At 39.1% G+C, this 24,080-nt stretch overlaps 2 protein-coding genes across 8 annotated transcripts in view; one reads left to right on the top strand and one right to left on the bottom strand.

Moving 5' to 3' along the window:
- Nucleotides 1-7,237, bottom strand: part of CSPP1 (centrosome and spindle pole associated protein 1) — a 62,400-nt gene extending 55,163 nt beyond the window's left edge. For all 7 annotated transcript variants that reach the window (XM_063169797.1, XM_063169822.1, XM_063169806.1 and 4 more), the window contains exons 1-3: nucleotides 7,182-7,237; nucleotides 3,006-3,109; nucleotides 2,344-2,440 (exon numbers count right to left, since the gene is read on the bottom strand). In XM_063169797.1, coding sequence (XP_063025867.1) covers nucleotides 2,344-2,440; nucleotides 3,006-3,107 — 199 coding nt within the window. In that variant the 5' untranslated portion in view covers nucleotides 3,108-3,109; nucleotides 7,182-7,237. The remainder of the gene's footprint in view (nucleotides 1-2,343; nucleotides 2,441-3,005; nucleotides 3,110-7,181) is intronic.
- Nucleotides 7,238-8,181: 944 nt separating this feature from the next.
- On the top strand, nucleotides 8,182-18,346 carry COPS5 (COP9 signalosome subunit 5). The gene is made up of 8 exons (XM_063169784.1): nucleotides 8,182-8,370; nucleotides 8,486-8,720; nucleotides 11,249-11,377; nucleotides 11,854-11,919; nucleotides 13,367-13,452; nucleotides 14,255-14,366; nucleotides 15,074-15,222; nucleotides 17,953-18,346. Exons 1-8 carry the CDS (start codon nucleotides 8,213-8,215, stop codon nucleotides 18,035-18,037), a joined length of 1,020 nt encoding a protein of 339 aa, XP_063025854.1. The 5' UTR covers nucleotides 8,182-8,212; the 3' UTR covers nucleotides 18,038-18,346.
- Nucleotides 18,347-24,080: the final 5,734 nt, after the last annotated feature.

Below are 24,080 nucleotides of genomic sequence, written 5' to 3'. Positions count from 1 at the left end.
AATGCATTTCTACAAAAACATTTCCATGTATGTAATGTTGAGAAATAACTGCAATTTTATTCAGTCTGAGCCTCAACATTACTGCTAGAACTATAAAATATACTTCATAACTACCAAGGAACAAGTCCTATCTGATTTAATTCACAGGAAATTACAGTGCTTTAAAGCAGAGCAAGCCAGTAATATCAGCAACCATCCATTTCAGCACCTAAATTGTTATTACAGAAAGTGCTGGGCTTGGCTGGGGTACTTAATTTTCTTCATAGCAGCTGGTATGGGGCTGGTATGGAGCTGTGGTTTGGATTTGTGCAGGAAGCAGTGCTGATAACACAGGGATATTTCAGTTACTGCTCACCCACATTTCCTGCTTCTCACCTGCCAAGGAGGGGACGGGGGACACACAAGGAGTTGGGAGGGGACATGGCTGGGACAGCTGACCCCAGAGCACAGGGACATTCCATTCCATATGGCATCATGCTCAGCAGCAAGCCTAGGAGGGAGGCTGGGGGGATCTGCTGCTCAAGGACCCGGGCAACAGCTGGTGGTGAGCAATTGTTTCACATTTGCATCACTAGTCCTTCTTCAGTTTTGCTTCTTTCTCTTTGTTATTTTCCTTTTCATTACTTTCTTTTTTCAATTATTAAACTGGTTTTATTTCAGCCCATGAGTTTTTTCACTTTCACTCTTTCAGTTCTCTGCCCCACCCTGCTGGTGCAGAGTGAATGAGTGGCTGTGCTCAGCTGCCAGTTGCAATTAAACCACAACATGGCAACCCCTACTTTTCTTTTCATTTAAGATCACCTGAATGCCCCTCATCTGTAATACTTCATTGTGTTAGTATATTCAGGTGTCAACAGTTAGATCAAATTCACAGTAACAAACACAACAATTATAGCTCTCCAACAAGAAATAAAACTATAAAACTATTTTAATATTAATAAAGCTTTACTGTCTGCCATAGCCAGTGGGATACTATGTTCTGTTTTCTGTATCATATGTTTCCTCAGTCAAGAAAAGAATTACCAACACCAGGAATAACCTGCTGAACCAAATAAAACTGCCAAAACTATGTGATAGATACCTTTTCAAATGCTGCCCTCTAACCAAGTTTATCCATTATCACTTCTGGAGGCAAGGAATATTCAATTATCATTTCAAGTACTTTTAAGTGAAGTTTTCCTCTAAAGGTCTTTGAGGAGTTTGCCTTGCTGATGGCTGGAAGTTCTATTTATACAGCATCCCTATAAAAACCATGGTTTTATTTATGCAGCTAAGACCAGTTCAGACCACAGATTGACAAGCTCAAACTCCATCCCATTGGAAGCTGCAGAATTGGACCAGAATTACAGTAGGCACAGTAAGAAAATTAATGAGGTAACAGCCCAAAGTGTCTACACATTAAAGAAAAGAGTTAATTATTTACAAGAAATAGGACACAGAAAAGCTCTAAAGCTTTCAGGACAAACCTGAGCTGCACAAGTGTAGCTAAGAAAAAACAGTAGTGCCTACAGAAGGGAGATGGTAGAGCAAGCAAGGAAAATGAACAATATTATCACACATTTTCAAATGTCACAAAGAACACAAAGAAAAGAAGAAAAAGGACAATACATAAAGAAAACAGATATTAAGCTGGTAGCCACATCAAAATAAATCTAACTATTTCACCTGGTTAAGATTTCAATCAAAATTAAGTACTTGTTCTTTCCTTGCACAAGGAATAACTACATTGTAACAAAATTACAAAAGCAATAGGAACAGTTTAAACTGCCTGAAAGACACTATTTAAATGAAAAATTAGTTCAGCTGTGTGCATCTTAGCCAAGTTGGACCAGGACTCTTAAGAGGCTGAAAGAAAGAGGCCCTGCTTCCCTGGAATATACTCTTTTGCAGTAAAGTCCAGATGAAAAAGACTCTCAAAGATTTGCTCCACCCAAATACAAAAGGAAAGGACACATCCCCTATCAGCTATCAGGGACTTTGAGCAAGCAAGCAAGCTTTTTGGGTTTTTTGGGTGTTTTTTTTTTTTGTTTTTTTTTTTTTTTTTGTTTTTTTTGGTTTTTTTTTTTTTGTTAATTTGGGGTATTTTTAATGGCACTACCTTGCAAAAAGAAAGACACAACTTTTGGCATATTTTCCAGACTCAAAAAAAAAACCAAACAACTAACTCCTAACTACAACAATGCTAAGACTTTTGAAAGACTTTTGAAGAATTATTATGCACTTGAATTACAATGATCATCCTAATGATTAAAGACATAAAGCAGTAACACCCTTCCAAAAATTGTCAAAGGTAATTAAATGCTACTTAAATCTAGAAGACATAAATAAAAAAATATACTATACCCAAAGGATAGTTCTGTTGACTATTTGGAGGTATATTTTCTTTAGCCATGGAGATTAACATCTTGCTAGTTCCAGAAAGCTTCTCTGATTCTTTATTCTGAAAACAAAACAAAATGCCTTACTGCATCACAGAGTAGAGGAAATATCACATAAATGAACAACATTTGTAATTATTAGCATTGGAGAACAGAGAGGTTGAAAGTAATGCTGTATTACACATTAAAATTACTAATAGGAAAGCTATGATAAGAACAAATTTTTTTTGTTGTTATTTGCCTTTTATATTTCATAGTTTTTGGAATAGAAATTTTGAGGATATTTATACCTTCCATTCCCACTCCAACATCCAAGCTCTGGAGTGGGCAGAGGACAGATTCCTGCTAGTCAGCTTCCCTAGGGAGGGGTGAAGGAGTTATAAAAGCCATGTACAAAACCTTTCTCACAAAACACAAATCTTACTGTGTATGCCTGGTGGCAAACAGGTTTTTAAAAACCCACATAAAGATATGAAGTACTCAAGTTGGAAATTACTTTGAATAGATAAATCTTTAATACATTCTTTAACAACAAATACAGTTTTAAGAGCACAGTGAAAACAAGCTTCAGTCAAGACTTTGGCAACAGAAGTATTTAACTTCAGTAAAGCTTTTTAATACTCTTACCCTCATTTCCATGTAAGGTGGATCATTTTCAAGCTCTGCCTTATCTTGTGCCAACTTAGCCTTCTGGTCTTCAATAAATTTTTCTAAATCATCTGCCATCATTTCTAGGTTACAGAAAAGATGGAGAACGTGGCATTTACATGAGAGCCTCAAAAATGTAAAGTTCAAATACTGCTGCTTAAGACTGCAGTTAAAAATAATCAAATTTCTCCCTCAAACTGACAAGCCTTAAGATATTTGCTGGGTCAACAAAACAACTGACTTGGGAAAGCCATCCATGAAAGAGCTACTTGATGTTTCACAGAGAGAAAATTCAAAGATTCCAGATTACAAGACTGAAGATACTTCTCTAATCTTTTTTCCCTAACATGGTTGAAGTATTTGGGGTTGGTTGTTTTAACTGCAAGTCTACCAATGACCCTTCACTACACACTAGCACAAGCTTACTCCTAGTGAGCTATAAAATCAAAATTAGAAAACACAGAAAAGTAAACATGGGATGAAGGAATCACTAGAAAAACCTACAAAAAGTGCAAGACACATGCACAGTCTAAAATAAGGACCAAATCCCACAATTAATTCTTTGCTTAACTTACTATCACGAGAAGAAATTGCTAAGAAAATTATGACCCTCAAATCACTCCATGCAGCTTAAGCAAAAGGATTGCTTATGCAGGTTCCTGAAAAATCCCATCACATCCAGTATCTAAATTAAGACAGCAGGTTTTTTTGAGGCTAATTCAGTATCTTTATGTGATTGTATGAAGTAAACAAGAGGCCAGTGATAAAGGTATATTAGAAAACAGTTTCAGGAAGAGGATTGAAGAACTTAAAAACAACAGCAATTAAAAAATCCCAAACCACCACCTCAAGAAAAATAAGGTGACACAAGGTAAACATAAAAATAATGTGTCCAGAGAGACTGGGATAAATTCTCAGTAGAAGCAAAATGGAAATAAAAAATGCACAAATTCTATAAGATAAGGTGAAGTAACTGCATGCTAACTTAATTTAAGAATACATTTGCTTGATGTATTCCTTAGAATGTACTCCTTTAAACTTTTTCTCCTTTTTGATTCATAATACAAAATTCTAATATTGTTACAAAGGAGGCAGAACTAGGCCAACCCATTTACAATTCCTAGTGGTAATACAGGACAATCAATGCCAAAAATAAATCCCCCCATCTGATTTGTCCTAAATCTTTAATCTCATTAGTTTTGCACACTGATAAAGGATAAAAGAAATCTGAAAGAGGATAAGTTTCCAGCCATGGTAAATTTTATTTAGCCTACTGTGTTACATAACAATACAGAAAAAACTGTTCTGAAAGGGTGAAACAACTTGTCATACTAAAAAAATTTGTAAGTTGTTCTCATCACCTACCCAGTGCTACACAGTCATCAAGAAGAAAATTACCACACATAGGAGGCACTGAGAGAAGCCTTTCCAAAAGCTCACTGACAGTAACATCTATATTTCCTATCTCTATTTACAACAGCATTTATAAACTCCAGCACTGTATGCAAATCACTGTATGGGAACAGTACCAAACTTATTCTGAGAGCTGGCATAAGGAAAGGAGTCTTTGTAGGGTATTTTCTAACTAGCATGAGGAACACAATATTCCAGCATTCTGCACTCCTATCATATTGCTCAAAAGAGCAACATAATAAATTAAAAATCAAAGACAAAACAGTTACAGTTGAACTACACAGAAAAGTCAACTGGTGTGAAGAAAGCTGGCAATTCCAGGCCCTGGAGAACACTGAGCTGACTAATGCTACAGCACTGTTGATTCAGCATACCTTTAACACAGCACAATTGCCTGGAAGTGTAGCCAAATCCTTCTCAGAACTCTCTAGACATTTTATGTCTTAACATCCTTCTACTTCAGTTGATGTTCTTAAAATATGCATGAGTGCAAACTTTATGAGATAAGCAAACAGAATGTATTATACCAAAAAAGAAAAATTTCTTGGTTATTCTAAGCAAAAGAGTGACAACTTCCATGTGAAGCATACACTGTTAAGTTCCAAAAATATACCAGCATGTAAGCAAATATCCTACTGACTATTAGTCAATTTTATCACCTACTGTACCATGTGAGGAGATCATGACTAATCACAATAAAAATAAAGAAAGAACATATTTCCATCTGAGATGAGGGCTACCACAGCCCCCAGGTGTGCAGTGAACTGTCTTGGAGGTGACAGCACCAAACTCACAGGGAACTGTCAACTTCACACTGGCTTCCCATGGCTGCACAAACACACTGAGGCACAGCCTGACACTGCAACACCAATTCAGAACAAAATCTTTTATTTTCAGTATAGCAATGCATTTGAATTCTTTTTGTGCATTTCTAGATCCTTGCAGTTACTAGTAAAAGTAGCAGAATCAAAACCAAGCTGGGAGATATCGCTCCATGGCAAGTAGAGAGCACAAAAGGAAAGTCAGAATATGCTGTAAACACTTAAGAATCTATCCATATGCCCTCAAAATTAAGAGTGTAAGCATATTTTTCTAGCTTTTTTGAAAACAGAGCATTTTGTAAATGGTATTTCTGAAAAATGTTTGAGAGGATGTATCTATCAGCCTTTTTTTAGCTCTTGCAACTTTAAATCTTGGGTAATTTGTATTCCCAAAACAATGCATTATTCAAAGTGAAATTCCATTAAACATATTGCTGCTATATTTTCAAGTACTATCTGAAAATGTCTCATAAAAACATGTTTAGACATTTTTTTTCTTTCAAGAAGATTTTAGGCTTTCATAGCCTCTTTTCCTTAGTCAAAGTTTTCACAAAAGCAACTCTAAGTAATTAGAGTGACCTAGGTAGACTTCAACTTAAGCAAGCATACTAAGCAATAGAAAGCATGCAGATATTCAAGAACAATAAGTCAAGTTTGAACACGAGATTTTTATTGGATCTATGCCCAAAGAGAGTTAACAATGTATGTCTCTCTATTCAAGGTATCCAAAACACCTATGTGCATATGTATTGTATGTACTTTATTTGCCTATGTATTGTGTAGCTACTTTATCACCTGAAGCAATGTTTACTGCATTCCATTTTAATCTTTCCTTTCCCCTCCTAATTGTTCAGGGAAACGCACAAAATTTAAAATCAGCACGTGCAAGCAGATTTCGTCTCTTCTGAGCCACCATAATATTGAAATATCATCAGGAGCACCGGCAAAATGGCAATCCCCATCCACGTGAACTGCAGCGCGGGTGGCAAGGAGGGAAATGCTTTGAAAGAGCAACTGTGTGCCACGTTTAGTAATTGTACTTACAAGTTACACGGCCACTAATTGTGTCATTAAGAAACATTGCTTAAAGTTTAACCCAGACTTCCTAAGGAATCAGTACTGACTGCTTCTGTACCCTTGTGAATGGCATTTAGAATAAGCTAGAGACACGCTCCCTGTACTTTTCTTTCAAATTCAATGCTGGAAAAGCACAGATTCCAGGGTCTGGCCGTTCACAAATAATAAACTCTTGACTAATGCAACGCGACTTTTTCTCAACTGAGAAGGCAATCTATCCTCTGAACAACCAAGCAACAAGTTTCGCGAGTTACTTTCCCTCCACTACAGGCCTTATCTATTTTTCAGAGCACGCAGTTTGATCCAAAAAGACACTAATTTCGAAAACTTTCAGACCCAGGAGATCAGGTTTATTTCTCCAAGAGCCACAGCTCGGGGAAGCGCCTCTCCCCCGGCCTGCAGCGCTCGCCTCCCAGGCTCCCTCCCTCTCTCTCTCTCCCGGGCAGCGGCTCTGGGGCGCACCGGAGGCTCCGCCGCCCCAGGGAGCAGCTGCGGGGCGGGGATGCGGCACTCGGGGCTCGGCCCCTTTCCGGATCGCGGCGCCGTTGTCAGGCAACGGCCGCACAACAAGCGGCCCCACCGGAGGGCCGGCACCAGCCCAGCCGAGCCGAACCCGGCCGAGCCCAGCCGAGCCCGGCCGCCCCCGCGGGGACCCCCAGGCCCGGCGGTACGCCCCGGGCGCGCCCCCGCCCCGTCCCGCTCCGGAGCCCGTCCCGCTGCCCGGCGAACCCCCCTCGCTCCCGCCGCCGCCCGCCCGGGCTGTGCGCGATGCGGGCGATGGAGCCGCCCGGCGGGGCTGCGAGGAGGGTCCCCGAGCGCCGCGCCGCCCCCGCCGCCCGCTCACCGGTACCGGCAGCCGCGGCTCCGTCGGCGCCCCGCGCGTTACTGCCGCCCCGGAACCCGGCGGGCGGCGCCGCGCAGCGCCCCCCGCTGCCCCGGAGGGCGGCGCGACCCGGCCGCCGCCTCCTCCCGGGCGGGGACAGGCAGCGGGAGGGGAGGCGGCGGGAGGGGAGGCGGCGGCGGGCGGGCCTGCCAGCGTCCCGGAGTAGGGCAGTTCGAAAGGACCACAGTGGGTCACCCGGTCCAACCTCCCTGCTCAAGAAGGGTCACCCTAGAGCACACGGCACAGGGTGGCATCCAGACGGCTCCGGAGTATCGCCAGGGAGGGAGACTCCACAAGCTTTCTGGGCAGTCTGTTCCAGTGGTCGGTCACCTGCACAGGAAAGCAGCTCTTCCTCATCTTCGGGGAGAATTTCCTGTGCATCAGTTTTCTTGCCTCTTGTCCTATTGCTTGGCACCTCCCAGCAGAGCCTGGCTCCATCCTCTTGACGCCTCCCACTTTAGATGCCTATTACATTGATAAGGCCCCCTCTCAGTCGTCTCTTTCTCGAGGCTGAACAGGCCCAGCTTCCTCAGCCTTTCCTCGCGAAAGTGATGCTCCCGTCCCTTAAACATCTTTGTTGCTCTCCGCTGGACCCGCTCCAGATGCTCCGTGTCTCTCTCGTACTGAGTAGCCCCGAACTGGTCACAGTAATTTAAAAAGCATAAGTCAATAAACAAATGGATAAATAGTGAGAAAGGCCTGGGCCCGGCCGGGGTCGGGATTCTGCGGCGCCGCTTCACGGGGCGAGCGGGTCGGGCCCAGCCGCGTGCAGAGCCGAGCGCGGCCGCTGGGGGCGCAGCGCCGCCCGCGCCGGGCCTGCGCGGACCGTACCACCGTCTGTGCGTCCGTCCGTCCGTCCGTCCCCCCGCGCCGCGGTTGGTTCCGCCGGCGGCCCGGTGCGGCGGAGCGGGGCCGGGAGAGGGGCTGTGGGGCCGGGAGAGGGGCTGTGGGGCCGGGAGAGGGGCTGTGGGGCCGGGGCCCGGTGCGGGGCGATGGCGGCGGCGGGGAGCGGCGCCTCCGGGAGCGGCATGGCGCAGAAGACCTGGGAGCTGGCGAACAACATGCAGGAGGCGCAGAGCATCGACGAGATCTACAAGTACGACCGCAAGCAGCAGCAGGAGATCCTGGCGGCCAAGCCCTGGACCAAGGAGTGAGTGGGAGTGGGAGCGGGGCGGCGGAGCGGGCGGGCGGGTTGGGCGGGGAGCACCGGCCTGATCTGAGGGTTCTGCCTTCCCTTGCCTTCCGCGGCCTCTGCGCTGCTGCAGCCACCATTACTTCAAGTACTGCAAGATCTCCGCGCTGGCGCTGCTGAAGATGGTGATGCACGCCAGGTCCGGCGGCAATCTGGAGGTGATGGGGCTCATGCTGGGCAAGGTGGACGGGGAGACCATGATCATCATGGACAGCTTCGCGCTGCCCGTGGAGGGCACCGAGACCCGCGTCAACGCGCAGGCCGCCGCCTACGAGTACATGGCTGCCTACATCGAGAACGCCAAGCAGGTAAGGAGAGCTGGCAGGCGGTGTCCGACCCTCCCCGTGGAGATCCTGTGTGTCTGGTGAGCTGCAGGAACATCCCTGGAGGGTTGCAGGCTTCCTCCCTCCCCCCGTGATGGAATGCCTGCCCCATTGTCCTGTCTCTCCTCAAACGTGACAGTAAGAACTGTGTCAGCAGCACGGAACGCAGGGGCCTGTAAACATTGTCACATACAGATTTCCTTGACTTGCTGTAGGTCATCAGAGGGTGGACACGATGGTCTTGGAGGTCTTTTCCAACCTTAATGATCCTACAAAAAGTAGTGCTTGCTCCTTCCCTTTGTACGTTATTTTCATTGCTGAGGAAGTGTTTTTATGGCTGAGGCTGCTGGCTGTGTGAGAGAGTGTGTTTCTAAAATAACTGATACTTCTTTCTAAAATCACTATGCAAAATTAAATATATGTGTGCATTGGACGTACTTAGTATTTGTAGATCAGAATTATGACATTTATTCTTTCATTCTTCTGAGGTCTTAGTGTACAGCATGCTGCTCTTTTCCATTAAAAAAGACATATTTGTGAAGGAATAAGTAAGTTTCAGTGCAACTTAATTATTCATATTTATCATTTGGAAATTTAGATGAACAGACTCACTTGTCTGTTTCCCATCTTTGCCATTCTCTATTCCGAGATCCACCTCATGTTAAAGCTGGCTATACAGTGAAGTTCTCGTGTGCAGAAGGATAACAGAAACACAACTTGGCTCTGCTGTGGAAACCAGCACAGCATATAAGGGCACTTGCTGATGGGCCTCTTCCAATACAGGACAATTCTATACTTATAACTTGAAATGACTTTAACTCTCCAAGCTCAAACAGTTTTGATACCCAGTTGACCCACTGATTTTTAAACCCGCTAAAATTAGAAGCCCCTTACATACTAAGCGGATATAACAGAGGAGTATTTGGGTTCTTTTGGAGAGTTGGACTTATATTCATAGCCTTACATAGTGTTGAAGATCTTGAAATGGATGTGCATTAGGCTGAATCATAACATCAGCAAAGAGTAAACATAATGCAGAAATATTTATGTTCTGGGGCTTTTAAAATAATTAATCCCTGTGAGAAAATGCAGAAATAATTCATTTAATCTAGAATGTTTTCTCTGAAGACAATGTTGTGATGCTTATACTCTTATTGCAAAAAGTAGGTAAATTGAAGAGACGTCTTTGCCTAAAGATACAGTAATGCTATCTTTAAATACAGATATATTCATAGAATCCCATTCTTAGGTAGAAATACCAAATTTCAAAGTGGTAAGTATATAGCATAAAATTGTAAACAGCCTGTCTTATGTTTAAAACAGTCCAGGTTTCTGTAGGAGTTCTTATGTGACAGGAAATGTTTATTTTCCCCTTGTTTATGTTGTTCAGTTTTGTCTGTAGTTGGTTTCACGATTTTAAAAATGAACTTGTGTGCAAATAAAATAACTCAGCTTTCCCGGTGCTCTGGCAGAATTTTCATGCTGGCTGTTTCATATTTGATTTTAGCAAGCACTTGTTCCTAGAACAGTGGCACTTAGAACTATATACTTTTCTTTTTATCATTAACTGTAATGTAATGCTCTTTTTACCATTAGGTGCTAGTTAATATATGCCCCTATAGAAATGCTTTATAGATGCTGCTGCTTCAGTTAGTTAATTCTCCATGGACAGGATCTGATCTTAATGTAGTTCAAATGTATCATTTGACTTTGAAAAATAACACACGTTCTTTAGTGTTTTGTTAGTCTCTCTCATGGGAGTTGTAAAGAAAATATAAATGTTCTTCACCAGTTAAAAAATAAAGTAGGCAGTTTGTATGTTCTGTCTCATCATTACTGGAGCAGCCAGTAAACAATTCCTTAGAGAGGATTACAAATATTCAGTTCAATGGGTGTTTATTCTCCTGGGGTTTTTTGGCTTTGCTCCTTTCTCTTCCAGCATTTTTAGAGATAGCCAGGTGTATTATTTGGAAACTCCTATTTTGAGGTTTTATCTGATAAAAAGTTGTCAAAAATTCATCTTTTGGCTTTTAAACCTGACTCCAGGCAGTAATTTCTGTCCCTTCTGGTGTTTGAAAGCATGCCTTTGAAGTTATTTTTTAAACCTACCACTAATCTAATAGTATATGCCTGCGAGATATGTTACCATACTAAATAATTAATTCTCTACTGATGTTCCCTATATTATATGAGGTCAGATGTACTTGTGCTATATCACTAAGAAATTTCTCAGCCCTGCTCACTGCAGCTCACCATCCAGCTGTGTGGAACCTCTTCTGTACTCCAGCTGTCACGGAAGAAGGAGCTCCAGGCTCCTTGAATGCCTTTGTGCCGTGGCAGCAGCTGTGGCAGAGAATGCCAGTGCTACTCGTATGGTTTCTAGGGAATCGGGAGTGGAAATTCCTGTTTATCCTGGCGCGCCTTGCAGCGTGCTGAAAGTGCCGCTGGAGGGCAGCCGGTGCTTTGGGAACGGAGCTGAACGCCGGGGCTGTCCCTTCCCTGCTCTTTCCTAGGTGGGACGCCTGGAAAATGCCATCGGCTGGTACCACAGTCACCCCGGCTACGGCTGCTGGCTCTCGGGCATCGACGTCAGTACCCAGATGCTCAACCAGCAATTTCAGGAGCCCTTCGTAGCAGTGGTTGTAAGTACTGGCTGGTGGGGATAACCCTGCACAGCAAATCACGTTGAGGGGAATGATTTTTGGATTTTTTGATTTCTGTCTCTTAGCATTTTAGCAGTGTGTACTTTGTGTGATGGAGGTGTTGGATCCACGCTTTAAACTGGTGCCACTGCTTCTGCTTTGCTGGCCACATACTGGGCAAACCAGTCGTGTTGCTTGGCTAGACCATGTTCACTGCATTGTTTCAGTTATGGTATCCTTCTTAAGCATTATTTCCTTAGGAAATAAGGAAAATTAGTTTAAAAAATAATTCACTGAAGGTTATTGATACTCCCATCCTTTTAAAGAGTCTTATACCAACTCAAAAAGTACTGTTTATGACAGAACTAACACAATTTGCATGAATTACATTTCTGAAATAAAATTACTATAAACTTAATTTCAGCCTGTAATAAATAATAAAATGTATGTAATGAGTTTTTCCTGTATTTCTACAGATTGATCCAACAAGAACAATATCTGCAGGAAAAGTAAATCTTGGAGCTTTTAGGACATATCCTAAGGTAAATAGCTAAAATTATCTAAAATTATTTAGTGTGTGAACACTGAACTATCTTTAAATGATTGTCTGAGTTTGGTCTGCTGTGCTGTACTGAATGTTCATTCCGAAGGAAAATGTGTCCATACACTTATTTCTGCATGCCTTTTTATATTGGATTACATTTATAAAGGTTAGCTTTTATTTTGGTTTTCATAGAGTTTTGGCAGTGTTAAATCAATTACACAGCTCCAAAATTGTGGAGCTGTCCCAAAATTATGTAGCTTTATATACCTGGTTTTTAATGAATATAGTTGTAGGTAGCAGTCATCAAAATTGTTTTATGTTAGTTGTTCTCTGTTTATTTTTTAGACCTAAACCCAAATGTTAATAGCATGTTTAATATATTGTAATTTGCTTTTCATTTTAGAAAAGGAAGCTTCAAAACTATCTACTTAACTTTTTCAAATAAATATTATGAATCTTCACAAACTAATGTACAAAAAAATTAATGAAACAGTATGGATTAGGCTTAAAACTAAGAAATCACATCAGTATTGGAGATCTACATCTCCAAATGCATCCTCTCATGTACACTTCTGGCTGTGCTATTTAATTTCAGTCCAGTGAGGTTCAGGTATATCTTTTAAATACCCAGTTATGAGTGACTCATCAGGAACTTCAGACAGGCACTCAATAAAACAATTACCAAAATTAATTGCTTAATAAAAATTAAATTTTGTAATTAACAAAAATTATAGTGAGAGGTCCAGGCATTATTCAGGCATTATTTTTGTGTTGACAAAACCATAAGATATCTTAGAACAGTTTGTGATTCAGGAGAATATTCACTTCCGTGGGCAAAATCAGTTCATAAATACTTAGAGAATTTTGAACAGGGAGAAGAATCCTGTACCTGAAAACCAAATCACATCTGGAAAAGGCACATGAGAAGCATATTTTAATGGAGTTCTCACAGTGGACTGCAGGCAGTTCTTGCTTAGTCAGTAGCTGTGAATGGCACCATCTTGGCTAAACAAGCAACTGAAAGTTTTAGGTATCTGTAAGGCATATCCATGGATGTTTCTTCCCTCTTCTCAAATCGTCCCTCAAAATTTCCAAGAATAGGTAGAGAAATACTGTCTAAGAAGAAGTTTGCCCTTTCTTTGATCTAATCATGGCTACTTATTTGAAAAACTCAACTATAACCACTACTTTGCTTTTGATAAACCTACAAATGTAATGACCAGTACAGCTCGTAAAGCCAAATGTCCTGAGATCCAGGAAAATTCCAAATTTCAGACTACCAGGGAAATGTCATTTTCTCTAGACAAAAAAAAAAAAAAAAACAAAAAAAAAAAAAACCACAAAACAACTAGAGTTGCATAAGCTAGAAACTTTTTTGTAAAGTTTAGGCATTCTGAAAAGCCTCGGAATTACTGTGTCATTTTTGCCATTTGTTAAATTTTTAGGGCTATAAACCTCCAGATGAAGGTCCCTCTGAATACCAGACTATTCCACTCAATAAAATAGAAGACTTCGGTGTACATTGTAAACAGTAAGTAACAAAAAACTACTAACTTTTTTTTGTGTGTTTGTGTTTAGGTTAGTGATTCAGTATGGAAAAGTAAATTTCTTGTAGTGTTTCAAATCTTGAAGTTACTGTTGCTTTAGCACTCTTGTTTTTGTGAAAAAAGGGTTACTGGCATTTATCAGGAGATGTTTTTAAGGGAGAACTGCAAAGATAAAGATGAACCTGGTTAAAAGCTTTAGCAGCTGGTTGCTGAACACTTTTAAGTAGTGATGCCTTGCTGGGTCACATGTCTGTTGATGAGCAGGACTGGGGAGGCTGTGATCCCACTGCCCTTCTTAGTGGGGGCAAGTGTCGTGCATTACTTTTCTTGCATTACTGAGTGTTCATTTGTAACACCACTAAAGCCTGGCTTTCAAAATAGGTGTGGTAGGATGTAGGATTGTTTGCCTGTTTGTAACATTTACTGCTACCAGGCGTTCCTCAAGAAGTTAGAAGTGATACATGCAAAGCTACAATCATCTGTAAATTATTACAGTATTGAAGAACCCAAGCATGAAATATGTTAAGAAAATAATATTAAAAACTCTTGCAATCTCATTTAGCAGAACACAGCAGTTTGTGTGGGGATTATGTATTAAATATACATATGAATTAGTTATGGAACATCATACAGAGATTGGAACTGGCAGTAACCTTAAGTGCTTTGAATTTTTTAAGATATATGTCATTGTTAAGGATTTTTTGAGTTGCATGTACTTTGGATGTGACAGTCAAGCAAGACATTTTTAGAGGGACACGTCTTTTGTTTGCATGTCTGTTTTTAAAGGTATTATGCTTTAGAAGTCTCGTACTTTAAATCGTCTTTGGATCGTAAATTGCTTGAGCTGTTGTGGAACAAGTACTGGGTGAACACTCTCAGTTCTTCTAGTCTACTCACTGTGAGTACCACAGCTGTGTGCATTCGTGAGTCTGAAAGCCAGGCCCTCTGCTGTAAAATACTTAATAGAACACTGATAGATACAGACCCCACATTAAGAATCTGTCCAGTAGAAGAAGAAGGGAAGGTTTTCCTAATCATAAATACTGAAATGTTCCTCATATCTGCTCTGTAAAAGTAGAAGGTGGGAATAACACATTTAATTTTACTGAGTTCTGTTTATACACGTAGATTTTGTCTTAAATAGTTTTTAACCTTGTATCTATAGAGAACTGCAATGAATAACGGTGTTTAATAAGTAAACACTTTAAAAAAATAAACAATGGAACTGTTAAAACTAGGTTACAACAGAAGCAGTGCAGGTACACCTTCAGTGTAACAGCTGAGCATCAAAACCTTCCCTTTGCAGAAGCCAATTTTTTTTTCTCTTGGTCAAAACCAAGTTTTACTTACTCCTACTTGACTTAGGGCATGGGTTGAAAGTAATTAAAAGAACCCAAATCAGGCTTTAGGGATTGAGCATTTGTCAGATGTTTAGCTTCTGTTCTCTTAACCACCAGTCATGTTTTATATCTTCAATTTCAGATATAGATTCAAATATGCAGCACTACACTTTTAAAAATGTTTCTCAGATGGGGTTTATTTTGTGTACCAATGCTTGAATTTTTAGCTTAAATTCAAAATATTTATTACTTTCTTTCTCTTAAGAATGCTGACTATACCACTGGCCAAGTCTTTGATTTGTCTGAAAAATTAGAACAGTCAGAGGCTCAGCTTGGAAGGGGCAGTTTCATGCTGGGTTTAGAGACTCATGACAAGAAATCAGAAGACAAACTTGCAAAAGCAACAAGAGACAGGTAAGATAACACATCCATGTGTGCTTCATGTAAAAAGTATTACTTGGTTTTAAAGTTTTCTCATGCCTGCAATTGTAACCTGAGAAGATTAGAGATAAGAGTTAGGTTGTAGGTAGCAATGAAAGGGTCCAGAAGTCACTAGTTGTTTTTGAAAGTTAAAGAAAATACTGCCTATATTAAACCTACAATGAATTTTTAATTTTAGGGCGTTTGGAATAAATTTAACTCTAGTTTATTAAACAAAAAATGCTGGAAAATTCCATCAGTGTCTGACAAACAAAAAAATGTTTTCTGTCTAAAGCAAAATTGTAACTTTACTAGAAATTACACATTTTTATGGTTAATCAGGTTAAAACTAACAGTAAGTAAAATTATGGTATAGAACATGATTTTAAGAACTAGTGTTAACAGTCCAGTAAGTTTAGTTTACACTTGTCTAATACTTTTACTAATGTAAAAATTATGAACTCCTTTTTTCATATTTCTTAAATAATGTATCTTTTTTTAAGAAATAAGAAAAGGTTGGGGTTTTGTTGTTGCTTTTTGTTTTTAAGAAGTGCCTTACAGATATTCTGGCCTTTATATTTAGCTACTCTGCCTGACAGCAAATACTTGCTGTTGTAAGTTAATAAACTTCATATCACTAGGTGTACAACGTTATTTCAAAGAAGTTGCAATATTTTCCCTCAGTTTTCCCTATGTTTATTGGTGATCAGCTCTGTTTATTTTGAGCTTTGAAGTACACAAGTTGCTTCTCAGTATTACTCACATCTCTTTCCCGTTAGCCTTAAGAATTATATGTGTGCTTAGACTATATCATGTTAGAGTCACCCTTTTTCCAAGTAAAAGCTTTTAACCGAGGTTAATAGTATCCAACAGCTCGTACAGCTGGGTTGTTCAAGTACATTGTATTTGGCAGATTTCAGACTTTGAAAACCAGGAAATACTGCACTTTATATAGTGGTACAAACTCAGGTCCTTCTGTGGAGAAGGCAGAACTCACCTGCATTCATCTTAGGAGTATTCTGAGTGAGATGTAGTCATTACATTGAATAAGGAAACAATTCTGCAGAATCCCTTGGAACAGAGTGCAAAAACTGAACAAACTCTGGGATATTTGCATTTGCATGTTTTCAGATGTTGAGGCTTTCTGTCCCTCTTCCCCATGACTTTATCTTGCTAACAGAACAGTTTCCTGGTATTCTCTCCTCCTGACACACCTTTGTTTATTTTTCTGCAAAGTTAACAGCTCTTACAAGTTTCCTAACAAACATGATCGAGTTGCAGGAGGGTTGACTTTATAAAAATTAATACTCATTTAGCCTATTCTAATTGCAGAATACATTTGCAGTGGAGTTAATCTGTTGCTAGCTCATAGCAGCCAGGTTAAGTGATACCTCCCAGTTCCTGTAGGGAAACAGAATAGCAATGCTTTAAAAACATGAGGAGGAGGGAGTTGCTGATAAGTTTGCATTGCTGTCTGGAGTCCCATAAAACTGACTGAATTTTATTTTCCCCTTACTCTCACATGTTTACAGTTATTCTAAGAAATAGCTCTTTATCTGATCCTGCTACTATATTATTTGTTGCAGTAGTTCTAGGCATTTTTCTGTTTTTATTTAGTCTTCATCAGTAGTTGGTTTATAAATTGTAAGGGATTGGAAGGAATTGTTTTTGTCAAAAATTCTGCTTTCGTGTGCAACAAAAGTTACCATAGTTCCCAAAATTGAGTGTAACACTTTTAGAGATGCATGTTTTTCTTCACTTAGTGATCTTTCCGAACAGAAAAGACAGTAGAAGGCCTGTGCAGACACAGGACAATTAATTTGGTGTCACCCTAAATTACTCTGAAGAAATAAGGCTGCAGAGATCACTAAAGGATTGTTAGACATGCATGCTTTGGGAAAACAGTGCTGTAAAGCATTAGCATCAAGGTGCTTCCACTGGGCTGTATGATAAGTTCTGGTACTGTCCATGTACATCTCTAAGCCATTTTCTAAGAGAGCACATGCATTAGCCAAGTTGTGCTCCAAGTCAACTTGCTTTCCCTAGGATTCCTTTATCTGTCTAATAATTTGTCCCTGTTCTCCATGCCTTCAGTCCTGATTCATCTTTTGCATTTTTACAGTCTGTTTTAATTGTTAGTTTGACACTACACTGCCCTATGGCAGACACTGGGGAAAACTTGGATCAGTAGGACTCCTCTCAGCTCTTTGAAGTTCTCAACATTATATAATTTGACCAATAACTGATTTGTTTTATAAACATTTCTTTAATGTTCCATGTAAAGTTTCTCAGAGGAACCATGGTTACTGTACACTACTGTCCTGGGCTTGGGCAAAGGAGATAGAGAGCAGTGAGAGTCTGCAGGTATTGATAATACCATTGATAATACCAGCTGATAGCTCCATTCCCCTAAGGATTTTTTTTTCTTTGTTCAGATGACCATAGAGCCCACTTGCTGTTGTTAATGTAAGATGTCATAAATTGCAAGACAAAGTTTTCTGTTATTTCTGTGGTTTTGTGTGTACGGTTAGTTTGCGTTTCAAGTAACTAAAAGGTATTGGCAACAATGGCTAAATTGCTCTATGTGACTGTTCCTTTCTGGACAGTTTTTAAGATTCATGGGGTTATGGGCACCCTGAACTTCCAAAACAGCTGGATATCTTCAAGGAAAATGACAGTTCAGTTCAGTTTTTGTCCAACATTGAATTTATACTTGTTTTTCAGCTGCAAGACCACCATAGAAGCTATACATGGATTGATGTCTCAGGTTATTAAGGATAAACTTTTTAATCAAATTAATATAGCTTGAAGTGCATTACCAGTTGATATGTATCTCCAAAGCAGAAAATACCATCGTTTCTTTTGCTTGGACTTGTTCAGTTTGGAAATGAAGCTGAAGCGGAAAATTATTCATTTAATTTGTAGTTCTTTAATATTTCCCACCTGTCTGACCAGTTTTAAAGAACAAAAGGTTCCAAAATGTAGTGCAACTTTTTGTTCTTTATCATAAACCAGTTTGCAGAATTGTTCCAAAGGAAAATAAATGTGACTTACTGGATTTTGCTCTTAGATATTTATCTCTATTACCCAACTGCAATAAAAGAATTTTGAAACTAAATGTGCGTTTTGGGCCTTGATATTTTTGGCAAATGTTTATCTTCTCTTTTTCTTGTTGTTCTGTGGAAAAATTCTGTCTGCACAGATTAGATAGGTAACTTATGTAATGTAAGAAGTTTGTTTCTCAGATTTTAATATCTGTGCTTAATTTTAAGAATTGAAATCCCACTTGTTTATCTTTCAACAAGTTATTAAATTTAATGGAGCCTTTCCTGATTGAGGTTTACTGCTCCAGCCAGAAATGGTTTCTTTCACAGTAATGAAACATTTATGCATGGTGCAACGGTGTTTTGCTTACAGCTTCACACTCATGATGGACATTTTATATTTCTAAATAGTCAACTATTGACCAGCTCTGCAGTGGAACTCATAACATGGTTATATACCATTGTTCTTCTCCTGTAACTCACCTTCTATTGCTTGTCATAGTCACTTGTTGCATACAAAGGAACAAAATGAAAAATTACCTTTGAAATACGCATTAGGCTAATTTCAGGCCACAGATACTAAATGCATTAATCATAATTTCTGGCTTACAATGTGGTGCTGCTGCAGGGCTGATCTAAGTTTGTTTTGGAGGCTTTCATTCTGCATTTCAATAATACAAGATGTTTGGATTCCTTTTAAGTTTTCATCTTTAATCCTGAGTTTCCTGGGGGTTTTGGAATGTTTACTTTTGGGAAAATTTATGCTTTATACAATATGCCATTATGCTTTATACCTTAAGTAACTGAGTCTCCTTTTCAACCTTAGCTCTGCCTTGATGTGGATTTTGTTTTTGTTTTGGTCTGGAAATTTTAATAGCTATTACTCATTTAGGCCTTTTCATACAAACAGATTCCAGTGGATTTGAAGTTAAGATGCAAGTTATACAATGAAAATTTGTAATTCAGCAGGGAAATGCAGATACCCCAAAGCAGAAGTTCATCAAGAGTTTTAAAACAGCAGCATCCAAGTGTATAGGAAAGTATGTTTAATTGTAGCTCGTAAATTTGAGATAATTATCAGATGTGCAATTTGGTAGGAGAACAGTTTCATTCTTCTTTCAGCATGATAGTGGTGGTGGGGAGTCAGGAGAAGAAAGCTGTGGTATTTTAATAAGGTATTTATTTTCTTGGAAATGCACTAGTAGACTTTTGTACAAACAAGCACAGTGTGTAATACACAGCAGTTCCTTTTAAGTTCAAGGAAGACAAAGCAATTGTACCTGGCCAGTGAACTTTTCTTACTTAATTTTCTTCCATAGGTCTTTGAGACTTTAAATTGAGCACACAGCCATTATCCCAGTCAGTGTGTGTTTACACAAAGCACCCTGCCTTTGTGAGATATATTTCCTAATAGGTATCTCTGTTGCTACTTTGTAGAATTCTCTTTGCATGATCCAAAAGTTTTGCACATCTTGTATCTACCTAACATATAAAATAATAGTTTCATCTCATATTAGTCTATTACTCTATTTAAACTGTCCTTGTTTGTGATAGCAGAGAACTGAGTTTTTCTGCATGCAGGCTCACACACCATGTTTTTAGACACAGATGGCTTCAAAATACCAAGTTGTTATATGAAGTGTAGCAGTATGAATGCTGATGTTTAAATGCTCATGTGAACAGTTGTCCATTGAGTTATGTGTCTTGTTACTTGCTGAGCATATGGTGTTGCAACTCAGTTTAAAATTATACATGTAGTGGGGCTGTACCTGTTGCCTGCATAGGATCCTTTCTGCAGTGTTCAGGAACCAGAAGAACAGAGCCTTTGTCTTTGAACAGCCATTTTTAATGTTAGCATTATTCCAAGTTCTGAGATCAGAATTCCATGCATTGAGGATCATTACCACAAAGGAGTGATCCCCATCAACATTCACAAACAGTTGTATCCTGAACAATGGAGAATCATTCATGGATAGATGCCTTAATTCTACCAAGCAGTTGTGAGACTTCAAAAATATTAGTAATGAGGATATTCTTGAGAACAGTACATGTTCAGTTCCATTGATTCCCCCTTTGCAGCCACTTTTTATTTAGAAATCAGTTTATGCAACTGAGTGCCACATATCAGGTAGCTGACAGCTGAAGTAATGCAGTAAGTACTAAAGCACATACAAATGGGTTCTCTTTGGTAAGATTTTTTGAGACAGGCATGCATTCCAAAATAGTGAGTGCCTTTTACATTTCAATAAATAAAAATCTTAATGAACACAAATAATTTCTTCATCTAACAGTATTTGTCAACATACTAAACTACAGAATGCTGAAAATGCTGAATTGTATTTGAACTTCTTCCATATCCTGTTCTGGTTTTCTTTTTTGAAGCATACCTGTATGCTCACCTTTCTCATGCATGCAAATTATATTTTAAAATAATTTATACATACTAATACCACCAAAATCCAAAGAAATACGTGTGTATTTGTGACAATCAAATACAAAGGACTACACTGAAATTCCTGATAGAATACTGGTTTGCCTTATTGCAAATGGGCTAAAAGCAGAGCCATTCAGATTTATTCTGTGATTACTGGGACAAAGATTATCCTATCAGACATCCTACATAGCTTCATTATCCTATCAGGTCTGCTACTCCTTTGAAGTCCCCTTAAAATGTTTGGTAAGGAATGGGATTGCAGCTCCAATAAATTAATTTATTGCCTGAGGATTGAATGGCTTGGCTTCTGTTGCAACAGAACGAGAAAAAAGACATAATGTTTTTTCTTGCTTTTATCATTTTTAAATTTACTGCATGGAGTAATGCAGCTGTGAGAGACTGGCTTCTCTGCTTGTTTTCTTGTTGTCTTGTCCCCCAGTCTACATAAAACAAAAATAGGCAAGAGAAGGTGAGGGGATATGGGAAATGCCCTGCTGATGGACCATCTCCCAAGACAGCTGTAGGAGGGCTGCTAGGGAGAGCACCTGAACCTGGCCACTTTTTACCTGTTTTGAATGGATCTAGTAGCTTTCTAGAGTATTTCTAGTTCTAATAGCATGGCATGGAGTGATGAACAATTTTGTTTGCTTTAACCTCCATCTTTATTAGATTTCATCATATAATTACCTCAGCCTTCTCTAAATCGTTATATTTCAGCTTTTTTATGTTGTCATTATAAAGCTGCCACTTTGCCCACTTGACAATTTTATTTGCTTTCCGTACATCCTACTGCCTAATTTGACCTTGACACACAGAACCCAGACCTGCGCTGTACTCAATATTTTGTGCACCAAAATTTTAGAGAGAGGCAAAATAGTTCTCCCTCATTCCCTTGTCTTGCTTGTAAAAACCTAATTAGGTGACAGACTATTTATTAGGGTCAATTTTTTTCTAAATATGTATGAGCTGCATCCAGCAGCTCCATTTGCATCCTGAAGCACACAGCTTTGCAAAACCTCAGCCCTTACTCTGAGGGAAAATGGGGGTTAGTAAATGTTCAGCGTTTGCCTAGATCTCTTACATTAGATATCTACTGGAGAGTGAGCCTTTCTGAAGGCTTATATTAAACAGGAATTTTAAATAAGAAGCTCAGTACACTGAAGAAAGACAAATTTTAGAATATGTTTCAGTCCCAAAAACTTTCTGGCACCATTAGTCACAGGTATCTGGGTTTTGTCACAAACTCTACTCTTAACAAGCAGCCTCCGTCAAGACAAGAAATATTTTTGCTTCAGAAAAAGCTAATAAAAAGGGTGACCTTAACGTTTTGCTTTTGAGGAGTGTCACAAGTTCTTCAGTTGTTCCTTACCTCACATTCATGCCAGGACAGAAGAAATATTCCTCGAGCTTTCCATAAATTATCTTTGATTCTAGTACTGGAATAACAGGCATCTGTGACCTGGTTACAAGAGCTCTGTTCACTCTCTATCTTTGGTATTCCTTGAAAAACTTGCTTTACCCCTGTTCAGACCCTGTCTGACAAGGGACTCTCTCATTTTCCTGACAAGGGATTCACTGCCTTTGGTGGCATTGGGCACATGTGCTCAGCTTAAATAGAATGAACTCTCTTAAACTTGATATTTAGTAAATGAACATAATGTTCTTGCATTTCTATCACTTGTGCCTTTATAAAGTTTTGACTGCAGCTGGTTTTGAATATTTTGATTTTACCCTAACTTGTCCAGTGTTTCATGAAACTTCAGTGTGACAGATATATTTGCTTCAGAAAGTATAAGGTTGCCATGAAGCTGAGTACAGGATCACTCCCGCACAGCATAGTACATTGCCCCAAGACATGCAGTGTTTCTACAGTAGTCCTCCATTTATTATGAACTGTAATGCCAGTTATTATTTAATGTTGATTATGAAAAGTTGAAGAATACAAGCTGTAAAGCTAATTGCTGACATGTTACTATTTTGTTTATGAGGTTAAAAATATAGTAAATATAATTAAACATTAATCATCTTACTTATTTTCTCCCTTTTGCTAAATTTTGTGGGGTTTTTTATTTTCTGTCAGTGTTTTGAAATAAGCTTGGTATGTCACTTTCTCTTTAATAAATATGCTATTTATTTAATCTATTTTTATGGCTGTGCCCCAAAAATTCCAAATCAGAACTGGACTCTCATTTTACCACTAAAATTTCTCACTGAGAGGGATCAAGCACTGGAACTGGCTTCCCAGGGAAGTGGTTGAGCCACCATCACTGCAGGTATTTAAAAGACATGTATGTGTGGCACTTAGGGACATGGTTTAGCAGTGGACTTGGCAGTGCTAGGGCAATGATCTTTCCAATCTTAATTACACTATTATATTTATGAAATCTATCTACACTATTATGAAATCCCATCATAAGGTATTTTGTATATCATACTATAAACTAGGTTAAGATAAAAAGATAAAAACAAATACTTTAAAAGTAAAAAGCCAGAAAAATGTAAATACTACACAGCTGAGATAGCATCATTTTAAAGTACAAGTCCCTAAGAGTTGAAAATTATTAAAATATGGGGTGATAAAATATAAGATTAATTGCATGCACATAGAACTTTTTTTGTGTGTCAAGTCTTGAAAAACTGACATCAGAGAGTATCCAGTTAGTTGAAAGATTTTTCTTGAGTTAAAAACAATTATGTTAAACCTTTAAGGAATTAATGAAGTATCTTGTTCCTCAGGGTGTATTTTTATGAGCTGTAGTTTTACTTTTCAGAGCCTCAGAATAATATCCACAAGGAAATATGTAATTTAGGAAAGTTAATTTTGACCCTCAGATGAAACCTCTGGCATATGAAATATTTGCTGTGACGTTTGGTTTGTTTTTAATTATGAAAAATTGCTTCATAGAGGACTTTCTGAAAACTACAGTATTCTGGGAAGTAGTATGGTCCAGTGGATAGGTCACAGGACTGCATCTCAGGAGAATGGGGTTTTCTTCCTGGCTTTTCAAAAACCAGGAGTGCATAAACTTTAGCAAGGCATTTTTGCCAGAGCTAGTGTCTGTTTCCCTCTATCAAATAAGAAGATTGATCATCAGCCTTTTAAAAATTTAGTTGATAAAGCATATATAAGTATTACTGGGTTTATATGCACTAACATAACATCTCTAGTTTGTCAGACATTACCACCTTTAATAACAATTTGTAACAATGTTGTTAGCAAAGAATGTTTAATCTGTTCTGCACAGTTTTTCTCTTCAGATGACCACGGATAGGAAATGGCTAAGCCCTTTGAGGGATTATGAATGTATTGCGTTTAGAACTCTTCATTTTCAGCTGAAACATGTATTCAACCCCTATGTAAATTTGTCCATCAT

Source organism: Melospiza melodia, chromosome 1, assembly GCF_035770615.1.
Source record: "Melospiza melodia melodia isolate bMelMel2 chromosome 1, bMelMel2.pri, whole genome shotgun sequence".
Lineage (NCBI taxonomy): Eukaryota > Metazoa > Chordata > Aves > Passeriformes > Passerellidae > Melospiza > Melospiza melodia.
Note: the sequence above shows the minus strand (reverse complement) of the source record. Positions and strands in the feature narration are given on the sequence as shown.